Source organism: Amblyraja radiata, chromosome 12, assembly GCF_010909765.2.
Source record: "Amblyraja radiata isolate CabotCenter1 chromosome 12, sAmbRad1.1.pri, whole genome shotgun sequence".
Lineage (NCBI taxonomy): Eukaryota > Metazoa > Chordata > Chondrichthyes > Rajiformes > Rajidae > Amblyraja > Amblyraja radiata.
The window spans coordinates 41336421-41356891 of record NC_045967.1 but is presented as its reverse complement, the minus strand read 5'-3'; the positions used below and the strand labels follow the sequence as shown (position 1 = coordinate 41356891).

Here is a 20471-nt window from a genome sequence, read left to right as displayed (position 1 = left end):
AGGGCCTACAGCAGCAGTCTCCACCCGGCGCGGCCTGCGGACTTTGGAAGCCGCCGACTCCGGTAGGAGGGGGCCGACTGGTGTCCACGCCGCTGAGGACGTCCCGCAGCCCCGACGTCAGACTTGTATCACCCCGGCGAGCGGTCCTGGACATCGGGCCGCCCGTAGCTGCAACTGCGGAGGGCTTGGGGAGGCCCTGACCACGAGGAACAGTGGAGGAAGAGACTGACTTTGGTGCCTTCCCACACAGTGGGAAACTTTGATTCTGCTGTGTGGGGATGTTTTATGTTAAATTCTATAATGTGTGTTCTTTATACCCTTTCTGGCTTAATCCCTCCCTTCACCACCTCCAGTTTAAATTCCAGTTGGAATATTTTGGAGGACCCAAGAACCAAGAACGAGCAATTTGACCCTGAGGTAAACATGTTTGTGAATAACAGACCTTTGATCGCCAAGGTTGATATGGGCGCGAAATGCAACGTCATCTCGTTATCAGAGTTTTTAAAAATCCGTAATGCCGAACGTTTTTAAAAGGCCTCGGCCACACTTCGGGCCTACAGGGATGTTCTACACCCACTTGGACAAACTAATTTAAAATGCACCGTAGACACGCAGCCCCATACCCTGAAGTTTTATATCTTCAAGGGGGATTCAGAGACTTTGCTCGGTATCAATGCATGCCACGATCTAGGCCTGGTATGCTTTAGCCGCGCTGTCCATCAACTTTTTCTCACTGACAGACCCACTCAGCATGTACCCTCTCAATACAAAGAACTGTTTAACAACGAGCTTGGCAAGTTGCCCCTCAAATACCACATTGTCGTTGATCCCAATGTCACTCCTGTGATCCGAGCACCACCTAGTGTTCCGCATACCTTGCGTGACAGAGTACACAATGAACTCAATCGGATGGTCTCCATGGGTGTTATAGCTGAAGTTAAGGGCCTGTCCCACCAGCATGCGATTGCATGCGTCTAGCGCGACCAAACGGAAGCGGAGTTTGTGCTAAGTTCGCGGTAAGTACGCGCTAAGGACGCGGTAAGTACGCGCAAAGTTCGCGCGTGACGTAATTTACGTCACACTCAGCAATCAGCTGGGCAGAAGGCGGGCCGAATGAATTTGGACGTTGCACGGCGTCGGGCGGTGACGTCATCACGCAACGGTACGCCGGGCGGTGATGTCATCGTGCAACGGTACGCCGGGCGGTGACATCATCGCGCAACGCCACGCGCTAGGCGTACGCCGTCAAGACGCTGCGTACGCCCTCAATACGCCTGCGGGCCGACAGGCCATTGGCGCACGGAATTTGTCGGACAGTGCAGGATCGTCGGAGCCCCGCGCGATGTCGGGACCAGCCCCGCACAACTCCACACACCTCCGCGGTTCGAAGTGGGACCGGCCCCACGCGGCCGTACGCCTCAAGCAACCACGTTTGGACGCGCTAGACGCATGCAATCGCATGCTGGTGGGACAGGCCCTTTACCGACCCATCTGACTGGGTTTCCACCATGGTGGTCGCAACGGAAAAAAAGGACATCCGTATCTGCATAAACCCCAGAGATCTTAACACTGCTATCAAACGCCCGCACTGCCCTATGCGAACAGTAGAGGAAGTTGCTGCTCAAATAGGAAACAGTGTTCTCCGTTCTGGATGTCAAAAGCTCGTTTTGGCAGATTCCACTGAACCCAGGCTCGTCCAATCTTACTACGTTTGGCACCCCCTTCGGCCGCTACAAATTTCTGAGAATGCCCTTTGGCATCAACTCTGCCAGCAAAGTTTTCCAGCGCACGATGGAACAATTGTTTGCAGAGTATCCATGCACCATCATTGTTGATGACATTCTCGTCTACGGAAGCGACCTGGCTGAACATAATGGCAATCTGAAGAAAGTATTAGACCGTGCCAAAGACATTCAGCTCAAACTCAATCCCCTGAATTGCAAGTTTCGAGTCCTGGAAGTTACCCACGTCGGACACGTTTTCACAAGGGATGGTCTCAGACCAGACCCATCAAAAACTACAGCTATCACCGAAATGCCGGTTCCTACTGAAGTTCCTTGGAATGATCCTGGGGAAATTTATTCCCAACCTCAGCGACATATCTGCCCCCCTGCAAGAACTGACACACAAAGATGATGAATGGTCCTGGTATCCGCAGCACCAACGAGCTTTTGACACTCTCAAGTTGCAGCTGGCTAGCGCACCGCCTACTTTGCTTTGGAGTTACCAGAAACGCTCACCTGCAATGCGTCCCAGTACGGCATTGGCGCTGCTTGCCTGCAGACCACTACCGATGGCAACTGCAAGCCTGTTTCTTACGCCTCTCGCACACTAATTGACACTGAACAACGTTACTCCATGATCGAAAAAGAATTGCTCGCAGTGGTTTTCACTTGCACAAAATTCAAGGGCTTTATTTTTGGGAAGTCTGTGACTATAGAAACTGACCACAGGTCACTATTTTGAATAAACCCATTCACGCTGCCCCAGCCCGCCTACAACGGATGATGATGCAGCTGCAGCGGTTTGATTTCAACATTGTCTATATGAAAGGCAAGGACATGCACATAGCTGACACGCTATCAAGAGCCCCACGCAAAACCAACGAACAACAACTCTCTGTACAGGACCAGTTCTCAGTAATGAAGATATCGTATGTTCCTACTGATTGTTTGAGCAGCCTAGCAGAACACACGGCTGCTGACGGGACTTTACAATTGCTGTCTGCAGTCCTCCGGCGTGGCTGGCCAGATAAACACAACACCCTGCTCACAATCCGCCCATACTTCCTGGTTCGTGACAAACTGGTGTTACAGGATGGGATTATTGTTCAGGGCCACAAGGCAGTTGTCCCAGCTGTCCTTGGGGACAAGTACTTCAATGCCGTCCACAGGGGCCACCCCGGCGTGGAGGCAACCCTACAACGGGCACAAAGCATGTTTTACTTGCCTGGTATGACCAAGTATATACGTGACAAAACCGAAGTCTGCGCCGTCTGTAAAAGCCTGACGCCACATCAGCAGAAGCAGCCCTTACTGCCGCAACCAGTTCCTCTTCTCCCATGGTCCACATTAGCCACTGATATATTCGAATGGCATGGGAAACTATCTGGTTCTTGTTGACTCTTATTCGGGCTGGTTCGACATCGATTTACTCCAAAACATTACATCTGAGGCGGTTTTCGAGAAGTTGCAGCGTCACCTCTCCGTGCATGGCTCACCTGCACGTATTCTGTCCGACAACGGCAGACAGTTCACCAGCCAATTTTTCAAACACTTTGCAAAACTATGGGACTTCCGACATATTACCAGCAGCCCCGAGTTCCCGCAGTCCAACGGACTCGCCGAACGAGCCGTCCAAATAGCAAAACAACTAATGGAGCAGTCATATCTTGCAAAATCTAGACCTGCTCAACTTAGGGAACATTGCAAGGGATCCCATACTGGGTTCCCCAGCCCAACGACTGATGTCTCGCCAAACCCGTGCTCCCCTGCCTGTGTCCCAGCAGCTTTTGCAGCCACAAGTTCATTCTCCGCCTGCGGTCCAGAAGCTACAATTCAAACGCGATGCACAGAAACATTTTTTTTGACAAATCCAGTAAGCCACTTAAACCTCTCACCAGTGGACAGGTGGTTCGCCTCCAGACCAACAAGGGTTATGGCCGTTTGGGGCACATCTACGGCCCTGCCAAAGAAGTGCGCTCTTATCTGGTTGAAGCGGACGGAGCCATTTACAGACGCAACCGTCAACATATCCTTCCAGTGAAGGAACCGCGTTCTGCGACTCCATATCCAGATATCTCGCGTTTTGTATACCCTCCCACTACCAGTCCTGTTGCTCCTCTATCAGCGACCGTTTCCACCGCGGCCTCCCCGCGGCGTTTGGTGCCCAGCTTGCCTATCTCACCACCTCCCCGCCCCGTCGGGTCCCCGGTCACATCCCCCCTTCCTCCCCGGTAACTTCCCCGATGAAAGGAGGTGAGGCGAATTCGTACCGCACACGTGCTGGACGGGTTAGCAGGCCACCCATTAGATACGGTGATTTTGTGTAACTATACAAACTTCCCCATCTGCGTTATTAACGTTCCGCTACCTATATTGCTTAGCCACCATGTTCCTATGTACCGATGCTTTCTTTTGTTTCTACAAGGAAAGATGGAGATTGATTATTTCCTACTAGCCAATTGTAGTGCTTGTTAGTGGAAAACTAAATGAACAGAAATGGAATGGAAAACCTGGTGTAATAACTATCTTGCTATTCATTTTACATATAGCCAATTGGATTTCAGCCATAGAAATTAACACTGGATGACCTGCAACAAGTAAAAGAACATATTGAAATGTTGCAATTTTAATTTGCTCACCTGTCAAAAATACGTGCCTCCTTTAAAACATTTCCCAAGTTGATGTAAGCATCCAAGAAGTTTGGATCCAAAGTAACAGCCTGCAATTTAATTAACAAGTCCAATGAAAATAATTCTACACAAAGACTTTCTATTGATTCAATGTTGGGATAAACATTTTCTGATATTGAAGTTAAAAAAGCCAAAGAACACAATGTGCTGGAGTAATTGAGTGGGTCAGGCAACATCCCTGGAGAACGCGAATGGGTGACATTTTGGTTAGAGATCCTTTGTACGAATTGTGTGTGGTGGGGAGGAAAACTAGCACAAGCAGAAGCATACAAAATGTGTAGGAAAGAACTGGAGATGCTGGTTTAAATCGAAGATAGACACAAAATGCTGGAGTAACTTTGCAAAGCATCTCTGGAGAGAAGGAATGGGTGACGTTTCAGGTCGAGACCCTACTTCAGACCGACAGGTATGGCAGGTACTAGGTCGACATAGGCAAGAGGGGGGTGTTAAGGGTTATGTCATAGAGTGATACAGTGTGGAAACAGGCCCTTCGGCCCAACTCACACCGGCCAACAATGTCCCAGCTACATTAGTCCAGAGCTGCCAAGTTTTGTCAGAGCATTTCAGTATTCTAGTACCTGAAAATCAGTTTTTGCTGAGGAGATCAGTATTTTTACGCGGTGCCACTTTGCTGAAAAAAGTTTCTTTATGTGCAGTCATACCAATGTAAGAGTACAAGAATGCATAACTTTGCTACCAATTGACATGTCTTCTACGCACCTTACTTGGCAGTGCATTCATTGCCATCTCTTTGTATACTGCTGTTTGAACGGGTGCTTCCTGCTTTTAGCACCAGATGATGATGTAGAAACCATTTTGGAAGCCTCCCTCTCCCTCCCTCCCTCGCTCCCTCTCTCTCTCTCTCTCTCCCTCCCTCCCTCTCTTATTACCTTCCTCCCTCAACGCCTTCTCCCTCCACTCTCCATCCTCTCCCTCTCTCCACCCCTCCCTCTTTCCCCCTTGAGCCCACCCAAAATCAAGGCCAGTCCCAATGTAACTGCAATCCCACTGGTAACCTTTCACCACTAGGCTTCTCCAGAATTCTACCACTGCCTGAAAAATAATCAACGGCTCAACTACCACTGAGAAAAAGAATTCCAATTCCTGAACAATCTGTGTGACCCATAGAGCTGTGGCCATAGCGCTATGTGTAAAGCCCATAGCGCTCCAACTGGTAGCGCTATTTTTAGAACCCATAGCATTGTAGCCGACAGCTCTTCGTTTAAATTCCCACGTGTTAAACTGACAGTGCTCTGTTTAAACCTGGAGCGGGACAGGCAGCCTGAGAGAAACAATGGGTGACGTTTCTGGTCGAAACCCTTCTTCAGACTGAACTGAACTCCGTATTTCAAATCCATACTTAACAACACAAAACCACACATCCGTATTCTAATCGCATTTCCGCACAAAATACGATAATTCCATACCACTTGGCAGCTCTGCTAGTCCACTTGCCTGCGCTTAGTCCCAGCCTCAACTACCTCCTCTGGCTGCTTGTTCCACACATCCACACACCTTAAAAAGTTACCCCCGTGGATTCCTATTAAATCCTTTCCCCTTCACCTTGAACCTATGTCCTCTGGACCCCTACTCTGGGCAAAAGACTGTGCATCTACCCAATTTATTCCTCTCATGGTTTTGTAGGACAGAAACACAATAGTATCTATATTGGGTTTATGAGCATTGCTTGGGATGCAGACTGAACCTAGTTTAGCCAAGCAAAACATAAAATTCGCCCTTTCATTGTGATTTACATCAGAGTGGTGCCGCCTTTTCCAAAAATTGCACAACAATCCATTTTAAAATAAGGCTGTAACGTAACAAAATGTGGAAAAGTGAAGGGGTCTGAATACTTTCTGAATGCACTGTAAATCCTTGATTCTTCTTCCAGTAAATCAGTAATTTCAGTGCAGTATTCTCCCTCCTCCCACAAACTGTAAAATTGTCAATGTATACTGTAAATTAAGCAATGCCTCAAATCTTTCATCCTCATTTACAAATCCTTCCATGATTTGATCTCCTTCCAGCTCCACAGTCCCATTCGTATTCCTCCAGTTCTTTGCGAGCTAGCTGCGGAACTTTAAAATTCCCTTCCAAAACCCACAGCACCAAATTAGTTTAGGATTCTCTCAATTATACCCTCAAGCTCCGGCATCAGCTTTAATTACTCTGCAGTTCAGTCTTAACATTTCTTAAGTGCTTCATAAGATACTACACAAATACTAATTAGTGATTTAACTACTGAGCAAAAGATAGATGATTCCCCATGAGTTATTCTTAACTAAGATTAGCCACCTGTCCAATGTTTCGAATTATTAAAATATTTTCCAAAATACACATTTTTATCATACTTTCTAGCTCTATGACAGTTGCCCAAGTTACCATTCAGTAGTCTAAAACTGCAGCACATTAATTATCTGCTTAACGACAAGCTAGATGACTAAACTGACCACCAATCTGTGCTCATTTATCACATCAGAAAAACATCACAACAAGCAGTTCAAAACGAGTGATGGAGCAAAATACAATTGGTTCGAGCTTTGTCCTCGAGTGGAGTGATATATCAAAAGGGTATTCCCTTACCTTTTCAAAGTGGTGTATAGCTAGCCAGATTTCTCCCTGGGCATTAAACACACACCCAAGATTACTCCAGGCAACAGCGAAGTTGGGCTGAGTTTCAATCGCTTTCAGGTAACAAGCCTTTATTATTTTAATTGAAACAAGGGCAAGGGAGGGAAGGAGTATCAGAAAGATGGGATGGGAGATTTGTAACAAAGATTGAAAAGAGGGGAGGGGAGGGGGGGGGGGGAAGAAAAACGTTATTAGTGTTCATTCTAAAACTAGACAAAAGTGAACCTGCAGCAAAGGCTAGCGCTGAATTTGCTCACTGGCCCGAGAGCATGCGCAAAATAAAACCTCAACCCACATACAGCCAGCCATTTTTCAGTTATGCCGTGCCGAGTTAAAAATGGCTCTTCCACTTCAATAATCAGATATTTTTTAAATAGAAATGGATTACAGCAAGGACCTGTGCAGAAATTTTAAAACATAGCTACCTAATTCGAGTACTTTAACACCCAATGAATTTGGGAGGTTTTTGAGGAGAAATTATCTTTAGAAATTTTAGCACTTTAACCAACCTAAACTCGACTGAATGTACTATTTATTTTACTAAAGATTTTTAAAGGTTTAGGCCACACACATCAACAACCAAGTGTGGGGTAGCTAATATAAGTGTATTTCCAGTATCTGTAAAAATCTATTGCAGAATGAAATGCACAACCTCAAATGACAATGCAGGATGAAGATCAAGGTCCCTGTAATGCAAAGCGCACTTGCCAATGCGCCATGCACTGCTCTGCAACAAGTTGCAGCGGCGACATCAGCAGTTCGCAGGCGCAGATTTGAAAAATAATTAATTAAAAAAAGAAAATGCAGCACAGCGCACTGCATCCGCAGGCGCGAAATTGCTGAGAGTAAATAGCCAACTGAGATTTTACCATAGATGGTCAGCAGCACCTCTAAACTCTGGCACAGAACCACAGAAATCGCTAGGTATACAGGTGCTAACTTGCCCAGACTACGTGGACTGCACAACTCCAATTTTATTGAACCCAAGATGAAATCAATCAACATGAAATTGAAATGTTACCATTTCAATAACATTAAAATAAAAGGGAAAATAAAAATAAAAATACACCACTGCATTTTAGTAGCTCTTCAAGGCCATGCTGCAGACATGATTCTATTGATTTTCGTCAGGATTAACTGGGGACAAGGACAACCTGAACATCTCATTCAGAACTATCGAAGGTAAACACTCAGCCAGCCATCCACTGATTAACGCTGGCGCACGCAAGCGCTTCGCTGCGCAGCCTATGCGTTACTGCAGGCTCACAGCGCATGATCAGTAGAGCAGAATGCTGCAAACCAAACAAAGAGGAAAGAAATTAACAAAATCAGTAGTTAGAAGCATTACTGGTACTTTGTAGAGCTATTGCCAATTTTACTTATTAAACTAATTTTGTCTAAGACAGTGGCCATTTTAAAAACATGTATCAAATTGAAAATTCTCTCTTCCAAATTACAATCTTTCCCATTTAAAAAAAAGTAAATATAAAATACTTAATTATTTAGACACTTTTTTGGAAGCCACGTGACAGAAGAACTCAGGCATGGAGGCAAATTGTTTGTGGCAGTGCTACAAACCCGTTACCATTATTTCATCTCATTTTCAAGGTAGTCGATGGTGGGAAGAGCAGACGGTGTCACCCCTAGATCCAGGCCTCGAGCTCCGGTCAGCGAGGCACCTACAAGGGAGAGCTTTCACCCGCCTGAAACCTTCTATGTATAATATCAATCATGAAAACGAAAAAGACAAATAAGAAAGACAAAATAGTTAGTAAAGAATCCAACAACATTTTCCTGGATTTGTTCTAAAATGCAATCTTCTGAAAGAAAAGAAATAGATGCAATTTCACATTGAAATTCAAATGTAGTCCAAGTGTTCAGATTCAGTTCATGCAAGTGAAGTGCTGCAATATATAACTGCATCTGATAATCACATTATCAAAACACCAACTTTGTGAAACATGATGGGAGTCGAAAAACTTCTGGTCAATCAACAAAAATATAGCAAATTTAAAAAAAAGTATGGTTTCTCCTTTTCCTTTTAGAGTGTAAATAATTTTTGCCTATCCAAATAGTAAACAACACCTAGACATGAGTGTCCAAGTGGGGAATGCGTAAATCCCTTTTCGTGCCAGACAGCTTCAAATTCAAGGAAGAAAGGAACTTAATATATTTTAAGAGTTCATTCTAATTTAGAACCCAACTACACTGTAGGTCTGCTGGTTTCGTCTTTTAAATGCACCGATCAGACCTTGAAATTAAATCTAATTTTATACTTCATCGAACAAAACTGCTAACTATCACCTTCCACCGCTGAAATAAAGAAGTCAGCATCCAGGAGCAAGCGCAGTCTCACTTTATACAGGTTGAAGCTGCAGTGGAATGCACTGAATGTTAGCTCTCCATTCAACGGCCTGTGGGCTGAGATTCTCTTTACCCCAATGATCTGTCACTCCCTGTATTATCCCCCCTCCCCCTCCCCCCCCCCTCCCCCCTCGCCCCCCTCCCACCTCCCCCCCCCTCCCCCCCTTAAGCACACATACACAGTCAAATGGACAGCTACACTGCGCAGACACTCCACTTTGCAAGCGCGCGGGACTCAGAATGGCAGGTCAAGGGACTATGGACAAGGTCCCTTTCTCCTCCCATTCTTTGCCCCTCAGTGGCTTTTCATAAGGTGGCTTTTAATGCTCCAAAAAGGTTACAACTATGTGTGTATACACACATACATATAGATAGAATTTACACATATCTGCATACACATACGTTAACAATGAGACTTTAAAACATGGGTGATTAACACCATTTCGAACTCGCAACTAAACCATATCGGAAAAAATTTGCTAGAAGCCACCTTATTAACTAAGCAAATCTGGTACATCGGTTCACTTAGAGACCAAACCAGCAGTGACGGAAAAGCAAACCATAACTCAAAATTTGGATACTTGGTTTTCGACTTCTGAGGCGCTATTGCAGCCTTTCTTCCCATTCACGTTGATGGTCTGCACCAGGGGTGGATATAATAAAATAGATGAAATGTATCTCTGTAACAGAGAGGGCTAAAAAAAAAGGATGAATCAGTCTGCACCAAGTCAGACCATTTCAGCCGATCTTTGCTCAGGAAGTGTCTTCAGGTAGCATGGGGAATCTTATTTTCTTCCTATACTTGTTCAGTCAGAATATTCTGTCAGCTCTGGTGCTAAAGTGTATATCTGATTATTTTGCTTGGTTACTATCCAGTCAATGTTATCTAACCAGTCAGGATAATGGATTTCTATTGTGAATCATGTGGAGGTTTATCTTCATGATATGGTCCAATTAGCAACAACAACACTTACCTTGGCTTCTTCTAAGCGACCAAGGGCTTTAAGGAGATTCCCTAGGTCACTACGAACACAATACAAATCCTGCAAGAGAACACCAATAGGTATATTCATGATTCATTGAAGTGATTACCCAAGCCATTCTTAACTAATATTTCTTCTAAAACTCAACCAAATCATTTAGGCATTTATTTCAATTCTTATTCTAATTTTCCATTGCCTTTCAACCAATTTTCTGCCAATATGTCCTGTGTTCTGTCACCTAGAACCCCAATCTTTAAATATGTACAAATGTTTTATACATAAAATTATTCTGTACAATGATCCTGGTTCCATATTTTCAAATACATCATTTAAACTAGGTTGGATCCAAACACTAAATTATAAAACTGTATTAATAAACTAAATTAATACCCAAAACATCAATTTAACTATTCCCCTCACCCCCGAACAATATGGCTTAATTATTAGATTTAATTAAACATTTTATGCAATTGTCAAATGGCCTTGGCTCTACTCATTGTCTAAGAATGCCGTTATTCCTTTGTGGATAGCATGAACAGCACAGATTTAAAAGTTACTAATTTGCTCAAATGCAATGACTTGCTATATCAAAACACAATGTTCCCTCTGAACAGTTTGATGTTCAAAATTGACTGCAAATTGAGACAATGCAACTAATCTGCTGGCCAAAGAAAATGATTAGGATGAAACATATTACATACAGTGGCAATCCGACTTCCGTTCCTGATTTTTTTTTTTTTTTTTTTTTAAATCGCAAGACAATTTAATAATTTGATTAAAATAAAATGCGACTTCTAATGCCCTCAACGCCTACAACGTGAAGGATCGCCAGAACGGGACAAAACAAAGGGTAAGTCGTCTATCATTCTATATATAAAACTGTGTGGCTGCCGGCTGGTTGTGTGTGTTTCTGCCTGACTTGTGGCTGCCCGCCTTTGATTCGTTGCTATGCCAACACCCGACCCAGAAACGCCCTGATTTTTTCCATTTCGGTAGAGATTTCACTTTTCATTCCAAGTATCCACTCCTCATTAAATTTTGTCGTGTTTATGCACACTTTTTTAATCAAATTCTTCTCCACCCCCCTCCCCCCACTCACTCATTTTGTCACCTCCTGCTGGCCAGCGACCATAACGGCTGCTGGCGCCCGCATCTCGCCTCAAAGACGCCATTTAAAAACAGCCGCACTGCTGATTCCTGAGCCGCTTGAGTTGGAGGACCACGTCTCCCGTGGGGGCTACGGGTATGAACGGCTGCGTTGGGGGAGCAGACCCAACGGGTCTGCACTTGGTCTAGTTTTACATATAAACTTGCTTCTTGGGATGGCTTTAATCTAATTTTATGTTGCAAAAATGTGATTTGGGCCCCATACGAACCGGCAGTGATTTTCCTGCCGATATGGAGTTCAAATGCACCGCAAATGCAACGTTCCAATCGATCGCGTTCCAGAAAAACCCATTCGCAAGATGATTTAAATGCTCTTTTTTTTTGGATAATCATGTCATAAGAGCATCTAAATCGTCTAGATTTTGTGTTATTGTCTACTCATAGTCAATATTTTTATACTAAATATCAGTTTTAATCCCATGTATTGTGCAAAAAAATTTTTTTTTGATTATATTGAGTGGATGTTTCTAGATTAATTTATGGGAATTAAACATCAAATTCCTTCCATCTAGCATATGAAGTCATGACTGAGATATTAAAATCATGTTATATTGTGAATTCTTGTGTGAATGGGATTAGTTTGTTATTTGGATACTTAGGCTATTTAAAAAATATATCCTTTTCTTAAGAAATGGAATCTACAGGACATTGTTAATGGGAAAGTAGTGGGCAGAAAGGCAAAACTTGTAGTTTACAATGCCAAAATTGAAAAGTTGAGGAAAAACAAGGTGTACAGAGTTGCTTAATGGTTACAATCTGAGGAGTATGATGATGCTACTGATTATGATATGCTAATGTACCAGCTAGCAACTGATCTTCTCCATAAAGACTTGGTCTATTGCTAGAAATTGTCATTTGTATCTGTTACGGACTTACAGCATATAATATAATAATATTAAAGTTCTGATCTTGAGAATATCACATTTTTGAATTTTCAAGGCAGTCTGGATGTTTATTATTATTTCTGTCACAACGGTCAATTTTGTAAGTGACTACAATTAGGTAATTAACTAATTATATGCTTTAATTTCAGGTTATCCAACTAAGATGTTTGGTATTTGTTTCAGAATGCTTCAATCTACAATAACTGAAAATTTCATTCAGTTCTCTTAATTTTTAAGAAAGTTATGGGCTTTTGACTGTCCTCGATCACAGCTTTTGTGTTAAGTCAATGCAAAAGCAATAGGGAACAAAATGCTAATTTCCGAGTATGAAAATGGCCATAACTTTTTTAATACTGAAGATATGAAAGTGAATTAGGTGTTAAATTAAACTTTTTATGCTTTATCTGATGGAATAAATTGCAGACTTGATTTTTAAAATCTCAAAATGTATTCTGATACAACCTAAAAGTGTGGCAGGTTATTCAGAATAAGTGGCTACACATTTAAGATGAAGACACCATGTCATTAAACGTAGAAATTTGCCACTCTAGACAAACGAGTGCGAGTCACTGAATGTATTCAATTGTGAGATTCATACATTTGGATATTATATTTAAATACAACTCAGCCTGACCTCTTGTCCATGCCTGCACCCCTGCATTTCACAATTTTTCATGCTCCTAGTTTGTATTCCCACTGTACAACCCCATTAACTGGATGAGTTCTATAACAACCCCCAACCCAACCTCAATCTAGCTTCACCTACCTGCCTCCCAGCCACCCTCAACTTACTACGTTTATGTAAAATTTTCTCTTTTATTGTTTCGGGATGATGCTCCTCAACATACCCATGACATGGAATCTTCAAGATGGAACAGTAACCGTTACTATTTCCACAAATGTTACCCAATCTGCTGGGTTTTCCTAGCTTTATCTTTATTCCTTCACATTTTCAGCATCTGTATTTTTATTGCCATAACTTATACTATCATTTCAAAATCATTTGCTACTATTGTTACTGGTAAGTAGTATATAGATGCCATTTGAGAAACGTGCATTTTCCCCAGAAAAAGTCAAATTAACGTCACATTTTTGCCTTCCTAGAAATGAAAGGGCATAAAATTGGGCTACACTAGACGGACATACTTGACCACTGAAAACCATATTGTTAGGGGGTATCCTCCATTTCTAACTAGTGGAATGAATATGCATCAATTACTCCAGGATGGACAAGCAGAAGTTTACCAAGTTGTTGTATTCAACTTCCATTAAAAGTGTAGAAGTTATCAAAATTCTCTGAATTCAATAGAGGTCCAAGGATCGGAAAACTTAAATATAACCACTATTCAAGAAAGGGGGGATACCAAGATGGGAACTACAGGGCAGTTAGTCACCTTGTGTCACAGTCATGGGAAAATGATGGGAATATACTGCAGTCATAACAGGATATTTAGAATATATTTAGACAGTCAAACAGAATTAACAAGGTTTAATCAAAGCGTAGGAAAAAAATTGTTGGAATTTATTGAAAAGGTTACTTTATTTATTGAATTTATTGAAAAGGTTATTGAAAAAGACTGAATGTCTAAAGACAGCCTGAGCCCAAACAACATTTGGAAATAAGAGAGAATATCTTAGTGAAGCACAAGATTCTGAGTGGGTTTGGCAGGGTGGATACTGAGAAGGTGCTTCGCCTTGTTGGAGCATTCAAAACTAAAGGGTAATCATTTCAAGAAACATTTCTTTTCCCATAGGGTTGTGAATGTGTAGATAGCTGTGGCGGCAGAATCACTGCCTATAATTAGTGTGAGGATTGACAGAAATTTAAATACAAGAGAGTCATTGGGTGTCAGGAAATAGTGGGATAGCAGTGAGAGGTCAATACGAGAACAGCCATCTTCTTGAATGGCAGGGTAGGTTTGAGAGGCCAAATGTCCCATTTCTGTTTTTATTATGTTCTTACCATATGTAGAATAAAATCTGCTTATTCTGATACATCCTAAAATTGTGGCGGGTTATTCAACTTGCATTGAAACTGAAATGGATATGATTAAGTTAAGCAACACAAAAAGCATGTGGCAACTTACAGGATTGTACTGCAAAGCAGATACATAGGCTTGTACAGCTCCCTCCATGTCGCCCGCTGCAACCAATGCTGCTGCCAGATTGATATATCCATCAATGAAGTCTGGTTTTAGCCGGAGGGCATGTCGATAATGCTCAATAGCCTCCTGAAGTTGGCCACGCTCTTTGTAGACATTCCCCAAGTTTGAGTAGGCTTCAGCCAACATGGGGTTCTGTTTAATAGCCAGCGTGCTAAAGTGAGCAGACCTAAATTGAAAAAATAAATCCTGGTAGAACAGGGTATTTTTTGTAATTACATCCACATTTCTCAGCCCTTCCAATCAAATGTAGTTTCTATGTTTGTCATCAAATTCAATGATTAATAACTTTATCTTAAAAGTGCAAAATAGCTAGCCTTAATTTGAGTACAGAAACTCTCATATAGTAAGGAAATATTCCTGATCTTCCAATCTGCTTGCGTGGAGGCCACTGTACCTATTTCTTAACCTTAACTCTTTAACCTTAACACTGCATTCTGCAATGTTTCCTTCCTCTTTTTGCACTGCCTGTTGCACTCACATTTGCCTGGATAACATGCATCTGTATCACAGTACATGTGGCAATAAACCACTACCAAATTACAAGTGATACTTGTGAAATAATTTTCTGCTACATTGCCAATAAGCGAGTTTGGTATTCCGACTGCGCATGCCCAGGTCATAGGTCACTCACGATAAACTTTCTCGGTAGCTGTGCTGCTACTGTGCAGGCCTGCGTTTCGTCCGTGGTTGGGGTCGGGCCCGGGTCTCCGGTGCGGCGGGTGCTGTTGAGTTGCTGCTGGGCAGTCCCCGTACCCTCTCGGGTGTCCCGTCACTGTCCAAGGGCGGCCGGAGGTATCTGGAGCAGCCCTGGGCTGGCGGGGCACCGGCCTGGGGCAGTGGCGGACCCGGGCTTGCAGCCGGCACGGGGATGGAGGCGCTGACTCCGGCTCGAATCTGCCTGCCCCGCAAGGTTGGCCGGCAGCCCTGGACTGGCGCAGTGGCGGCCCTGGACTTGCAGCCGGTGCAGGGGGGGGGGGGGGGTCGCTGCTTCCGGCTCGGCACCGGGGGGGGGGGGGTCATTCCCCGGCGGGCCAAGGCCTCACGCCTTGTCCAGTGGCTGTCGGTTCGCCCACTCGGTGCCAGCGGGGACCAAGCACCAGTCATTGGTGGGGATGCATGCAGGGTGCTGTGGTGGCTCGGCGGGTCAGGCAATATCTCTGAAGGGTCTCGACCTGAAACGTCACCCATTCCTTTTCTCCGGGGATGCTGCCTGTCCCGCTGAGTTGCTGCAGCATTTGTATTCCCATTGATGGCTTTCGCCGGCGCCGGGGGAGGGGTTGACCAGCATCCGTCAGGTGGAGCAGGGGGCACGGCTGGCGGTCGTTGGCCCGTCAGGCAGCAGGTTCCTCGGGAGTTGGAGCGGGGTTGGCGCTTCTTCTCCATCGGTCCGGGGCTGTAGGTTGGCCCGGTGGGGCAGGCAGAGTTGAGCTGGGGTTGGCGCCTCTTCTCCGCACTGGCTGTGGGCCTGGGGGCCGCTGCTGCTCCGGATCGGTGTCCCGTCGGTCCGAGGTCGCCCCAGACGTCTCAGGCCGCCCCCTGGGCAGGGATGGGACACTCGGGTGGGGGGGGGGAATGGACGACGACGATGACAACACAGGGACGGGCGGATGATCCAGTGGCGGCGCTGGGGATCTGGGTTCGATCCTGGCTGCGGATGTGGCGCAGAACTGTACACACGCAGCAGCGCAGCTGCCGAGAATGTCTCTCCATCGATCCAGTCTCTCCCCGTCTCCCAGTCGCATCTGCCCTCCTCTTGCTCGCTGTTACACCCCGCTCTCCCGCTACCTGGCACCCCCGTTCCTCAGGTCAAATATATTTTTAGACATAAATTATGAATAAAGATAAGAATTTATAGACAGTTTATACAGCCAGCGCTTCGTTCGCTTTTTCTTTATCGCAAATTACTTTTGACAAATCCCATGAATCCTTGCTTTTTTGGAATAGCGAACTCACTTATTGAAAGGGCCCCGAAGAGCTTATGAAATAGATATGCATTTTGCACATTACCTGTCCAGTCTGCGACATTGGAAATGAATGGAAGAGAGAAGCAGTAGCACACCAGTATTGTCAGGTTCCTGTCTCCAAAGCTGCATACAGTGCCTCTCAGCTGCCTCAAAATCTCCTGCTTGATATTCACGATGTGCCAACTCTGCTAGCCCTGGAATGAAAGCATGTGCCCTGTTAGTTCTGGAATGATGAGCACAAAAAGACACTAGGCTTTTATATTAAAGTGTGCGCACCCCTGAATTTGGGGGGGAAGAAAGGAGCAGTCACACACAAAGCCACAACTTCAGACAAGCTGTTTCAGCAAATTAACAATACTGGGATTATCCTGACAATACAGTGCCTGGTCTGTCCGGTTCAGAAAAATTCAGTTGAATCCTATGTAGTCAATGCAGTCCTTTACATTTTAATGAGAAAATCATGGATGCCATGAAGAGGCACTTACTTTTGTTACCAGCTGGATAACATCTGGTATCAATTGCACCAGACCAAGTTACAGACCTTGCAATCTTGCCAAAGAATACCAACAAATTGTAACTGTTCCTCATATCAAACATCATGTGAGCCAAATCAAGCACCCCTCCCCCATAAAACTAATCAACAGACATGAAGGGGAAAAACTTTTCCCAAACCTTTAGACTCAAACTTTGCATAAACGATTACTGTGTCTGTTGGAGATTAAGCGTCCAGATCCAGGAAATAGTTGGTGAGTATATAGTTAAGCGGCAAGGAAAGAGGCCCAACATGCCAACTCGTCATTTTACCAACTGGGATATTTATCTTCAGTTTAAACCAGCTGCAGTCCCTTCCTACAGGGTGCTAGTCCCATTTGTCTGGGATTGGCCCCTTTTTACTTTAAACCTTTTCTATGTAACCTGTCTAAATATTGTAATTGTACCTCTAGAGCAGGGGTCGGGATCCTTGTTCTGCATAGGGGCCTGTCTGTGTATGTCTGTGAGCGGATGGCGGGCCACAGGTATCATGGATACACATGGATCCCGCCCCGATGGCAGGCATCAAATCACGTGTTCACAGAAGGTAAACAAAAATGCTGGGGAAACTCAGCGGGTGAGACAGCCTCATGCAATCCTTGCATGTCTCACCCGCGGAGTTTCTCCAGCATTTTGTCTACCGTGGATTTTTCAAGTATCTGCAGTTCTTTCTTAAACGTGTTCACAGAAGGTGCGCAGCCGTGCCGGCGGTTTTGCGCAGGATGCAGTACAGCCAGAGCCCGGCCGCTGCTGCTCGGTGTGCTCGTCCGCTCCTCGCGGCGCCCGGCATCTGCTCGGGTCGCCGCTGCACGGGGTGCCCGGCCGTCGGCGGGCCGGATGATTACGGGGAAAAACATCCGCTGCGAGCCGGATGATTTCGGGTTACGGGCCACATTCAGCCGTAGATTGACGACCCCTGCTCTCTAGAGTATCCACTAGCAGCTTAATTGCTATACCCACCACCCTGTGTGAAACAAATGTCCCTCACATTCATTTTAAATCTTTCCAATTTCACCTTAAAGCTACGCCCTCCAGTTTTTAATGCCTCCCCTGACCACTCTCCCCCATCCTCCTCCAACAACAATCCCAGGAAAAAGACTAACCATCCATCTTATGATTTTATTAGCCACAAGATCACTCAACCTCAGATGCTCCATTAGAAAACACTCAGACCATCCACACTTTCCTTTTAACATATGCCTTGCATTCTAGCAAATCTTTTCTGCAGCCTTGTCAGCTTAATGACATCCTTCTGGATGACCAAAACTGCATGCAATACTCCAACATCTTGCACACCTTAGTTAACATAGAAACATAGAAAATAGGTGCAGGAGTAGGCCATACGGCTCTTCGAGCCAGCACCGTCATTCAATATGATCATCCAAAGTCAGTACCCCATTCCTGCTTTCTCCCCATATCCCTTGATTCCGTTCGCCCGAAGAGCTATATCTAACTCTCTCTTGAATACATCCAGTGAATTGGCCTCCACTGCCTTCTGTGGCAGAGAATTCCACAGATTCACAACTCTCTGGGTGAAAACGTTTTCCTCAACTCAGTCCTAAATGGCCTACCCCTTATTCTTAAACTGTGATCCCTGGTTCTAGACTCCCACAACATCGGGAACATTTTTCCTGCATCCAGCCTGTCCAATCCCTTAAGAATGTTTATGTTTCTATTAGATTCCCTCTCATCCTTGAGGCAACACAAAAACTAGGAAAACAGCACCACATTTTCCATTTGGGAAGCTTGAATCTCCCCTCTCTTCCCTGTGCCCCACCGTGAATTTCATCCATTTCCCTTCTACCGTTTTTCTTTCCCTTGTCATCACAATTCATACCTCTTCTATCCTCATCTCACATCTTTTGTCTTTTCATCTGGGCATTTGTCCAACCATCTGCCTATTAAAATCCCCCCTTACCTGTATCCACCTATCACTTGCCAAGCTTTGTCCCCTACCTCTCTTCCAGTCCACACTCCCCCGCCCACCACAATCAGTCTGAAGAAATGTCCTGACCAGAAACATTACCTATCCATTCTCTCCAAGATGCAGCACTGTTTTTTTTTGTAAGCCAGCATTTGCAGTTCCTTGTACTCCTACCATGCCAGATCTTGCTAAAATCCATGTTAACAATGTCTACCACCATGCCCGCATTAATCTTATTAATCACCAAAAAGTAAAAACTCATATTTGAGTGACATGATTTACTATGTTCGGAGACGTGCAGACTATCTGAAATCAATCCTTGCTTTTCCAAATGATGGCAGATCGGTCGCTCAGATTCCCTTCCAGTAACCTTCCCCCTCAGAATGCCTTGTGGTAACTTGCCCTCAGTTCCTAAGAGCAGTGTCCAATCTCCATTTGCAACATTTCGGCAAACAAAGCAATTGATGCTGCATGCATTAACATCAATAGTTTTCTCACCAACACCATTCTGGAGGTCAGCATAAATCTGAAATTGAACTAGGCTGGCCATAAATGTTGTTACTGTCCCCAGATTGGAAGCTGACTTTTCTGTGACAAATATTCTCAATATTTTTATGGCAGGAGAATAACTCTCTATTTACCTGAATGAATGCAACTCCAACAACTCTGAAGAGCTCAACACCTTTCAAACATAGAAACCAGTTTCTTTGGCCCCACATCAACTGCATAAAACATTATAACTATCCAACATCACAATAGCACACCCTGGGCCAAGCACACAATGTCCTGGGTCGCCTCCATTGTCAGAGTGAGGCCCAGCAAAGATTGGAGGAACAGCACCTCATATTTCGCAGCATATACCCCAGCGGTATGAATATTAACTTCTCTAATTTCACGGAACCCTTGCTTTTCCTCTCTCTCCATCCCTCCCCCTTCCCAGTTCTCCGACCAGTCCGACCGTCCCGATTACATTTTATCTGCTTTGTTGTCACCTTCTCTGAGCTAACAATGGTCTATTCCACATTTTTCTTGATCTTCATCTCTTTTGATCTCTTACACTTCCTTATCTCTGTGACTCCCTCTCCCGACTCTCAGTCTGAAGGGTCTAGACCAGAAACGTCAACCATTCCTTCTATCCAGAGATGCTGCCTGTCCCGCTGAGTTATTCCAGAATTTTGTGTCTATCACAATAGCAGAGGTGAGTGCCAAATACAAAATGTATTCCAGTTACCCATCAAGACGATTCATTCAATACTCCCAAATCCACAACCATCAAGGAGAAGTGCCGCAGTAAGAAGGGAACATTACCCCTGCCACTTTCCAAGTTATATATTAATAAAACTTGAACATGGGGTGAGAGATTGCAACCTTCACGTGGTCCACCCTGTTTTGACGAATGCAATCAACCCGGCCGGCGTGCACAATCAAATAAGATCAAATAGTA

The 20471-nt window shown here is 44.5% G+C and overlaps 1 protein-coding gene across 3 annotated transcripts in view; it reads right to left on the bottom strand.

Annotated features, from left to right (window-relative positions):
• ogt (O-linked N-acetylglucosamine (GlcNAc) transferase) overlaps window positions 1-20471 on the bottom strand; it is a 74814-nt gene that overhangs the window by 37495 nt on the left and 16848 nt on the right. For 2 of the 3 annotated variants that reach the window (XM_033030618.1, XM_033030617.1), the window contains exons 2-6: window positions 16616-16766; window positions 14531-14774; window positions 10384-10452; window positions 6998-7114; window positions 4364-4443 (exon numbers count right to left, since the gene is read on the bottom strand). In XM_033030618.1, the coding sequence (XP_032886509.1) occupies window positions 4364-4443; window positions 6998-7114; window positions 10384-10452; window positions 14531-14774; window positions 16616-16766 (661 nt within the window). Of the gene's footprint in view, window positions 1-4363; window positions 4444-6997; window positions 7115-8630; window positions 9524-10383; window positions 10453-14530; window positions 14775-16615; window positions 16767-20471 lie in introns of those variants that run through there. The other variant, XM_033030619.1, reaches the window with a different exon arrangement.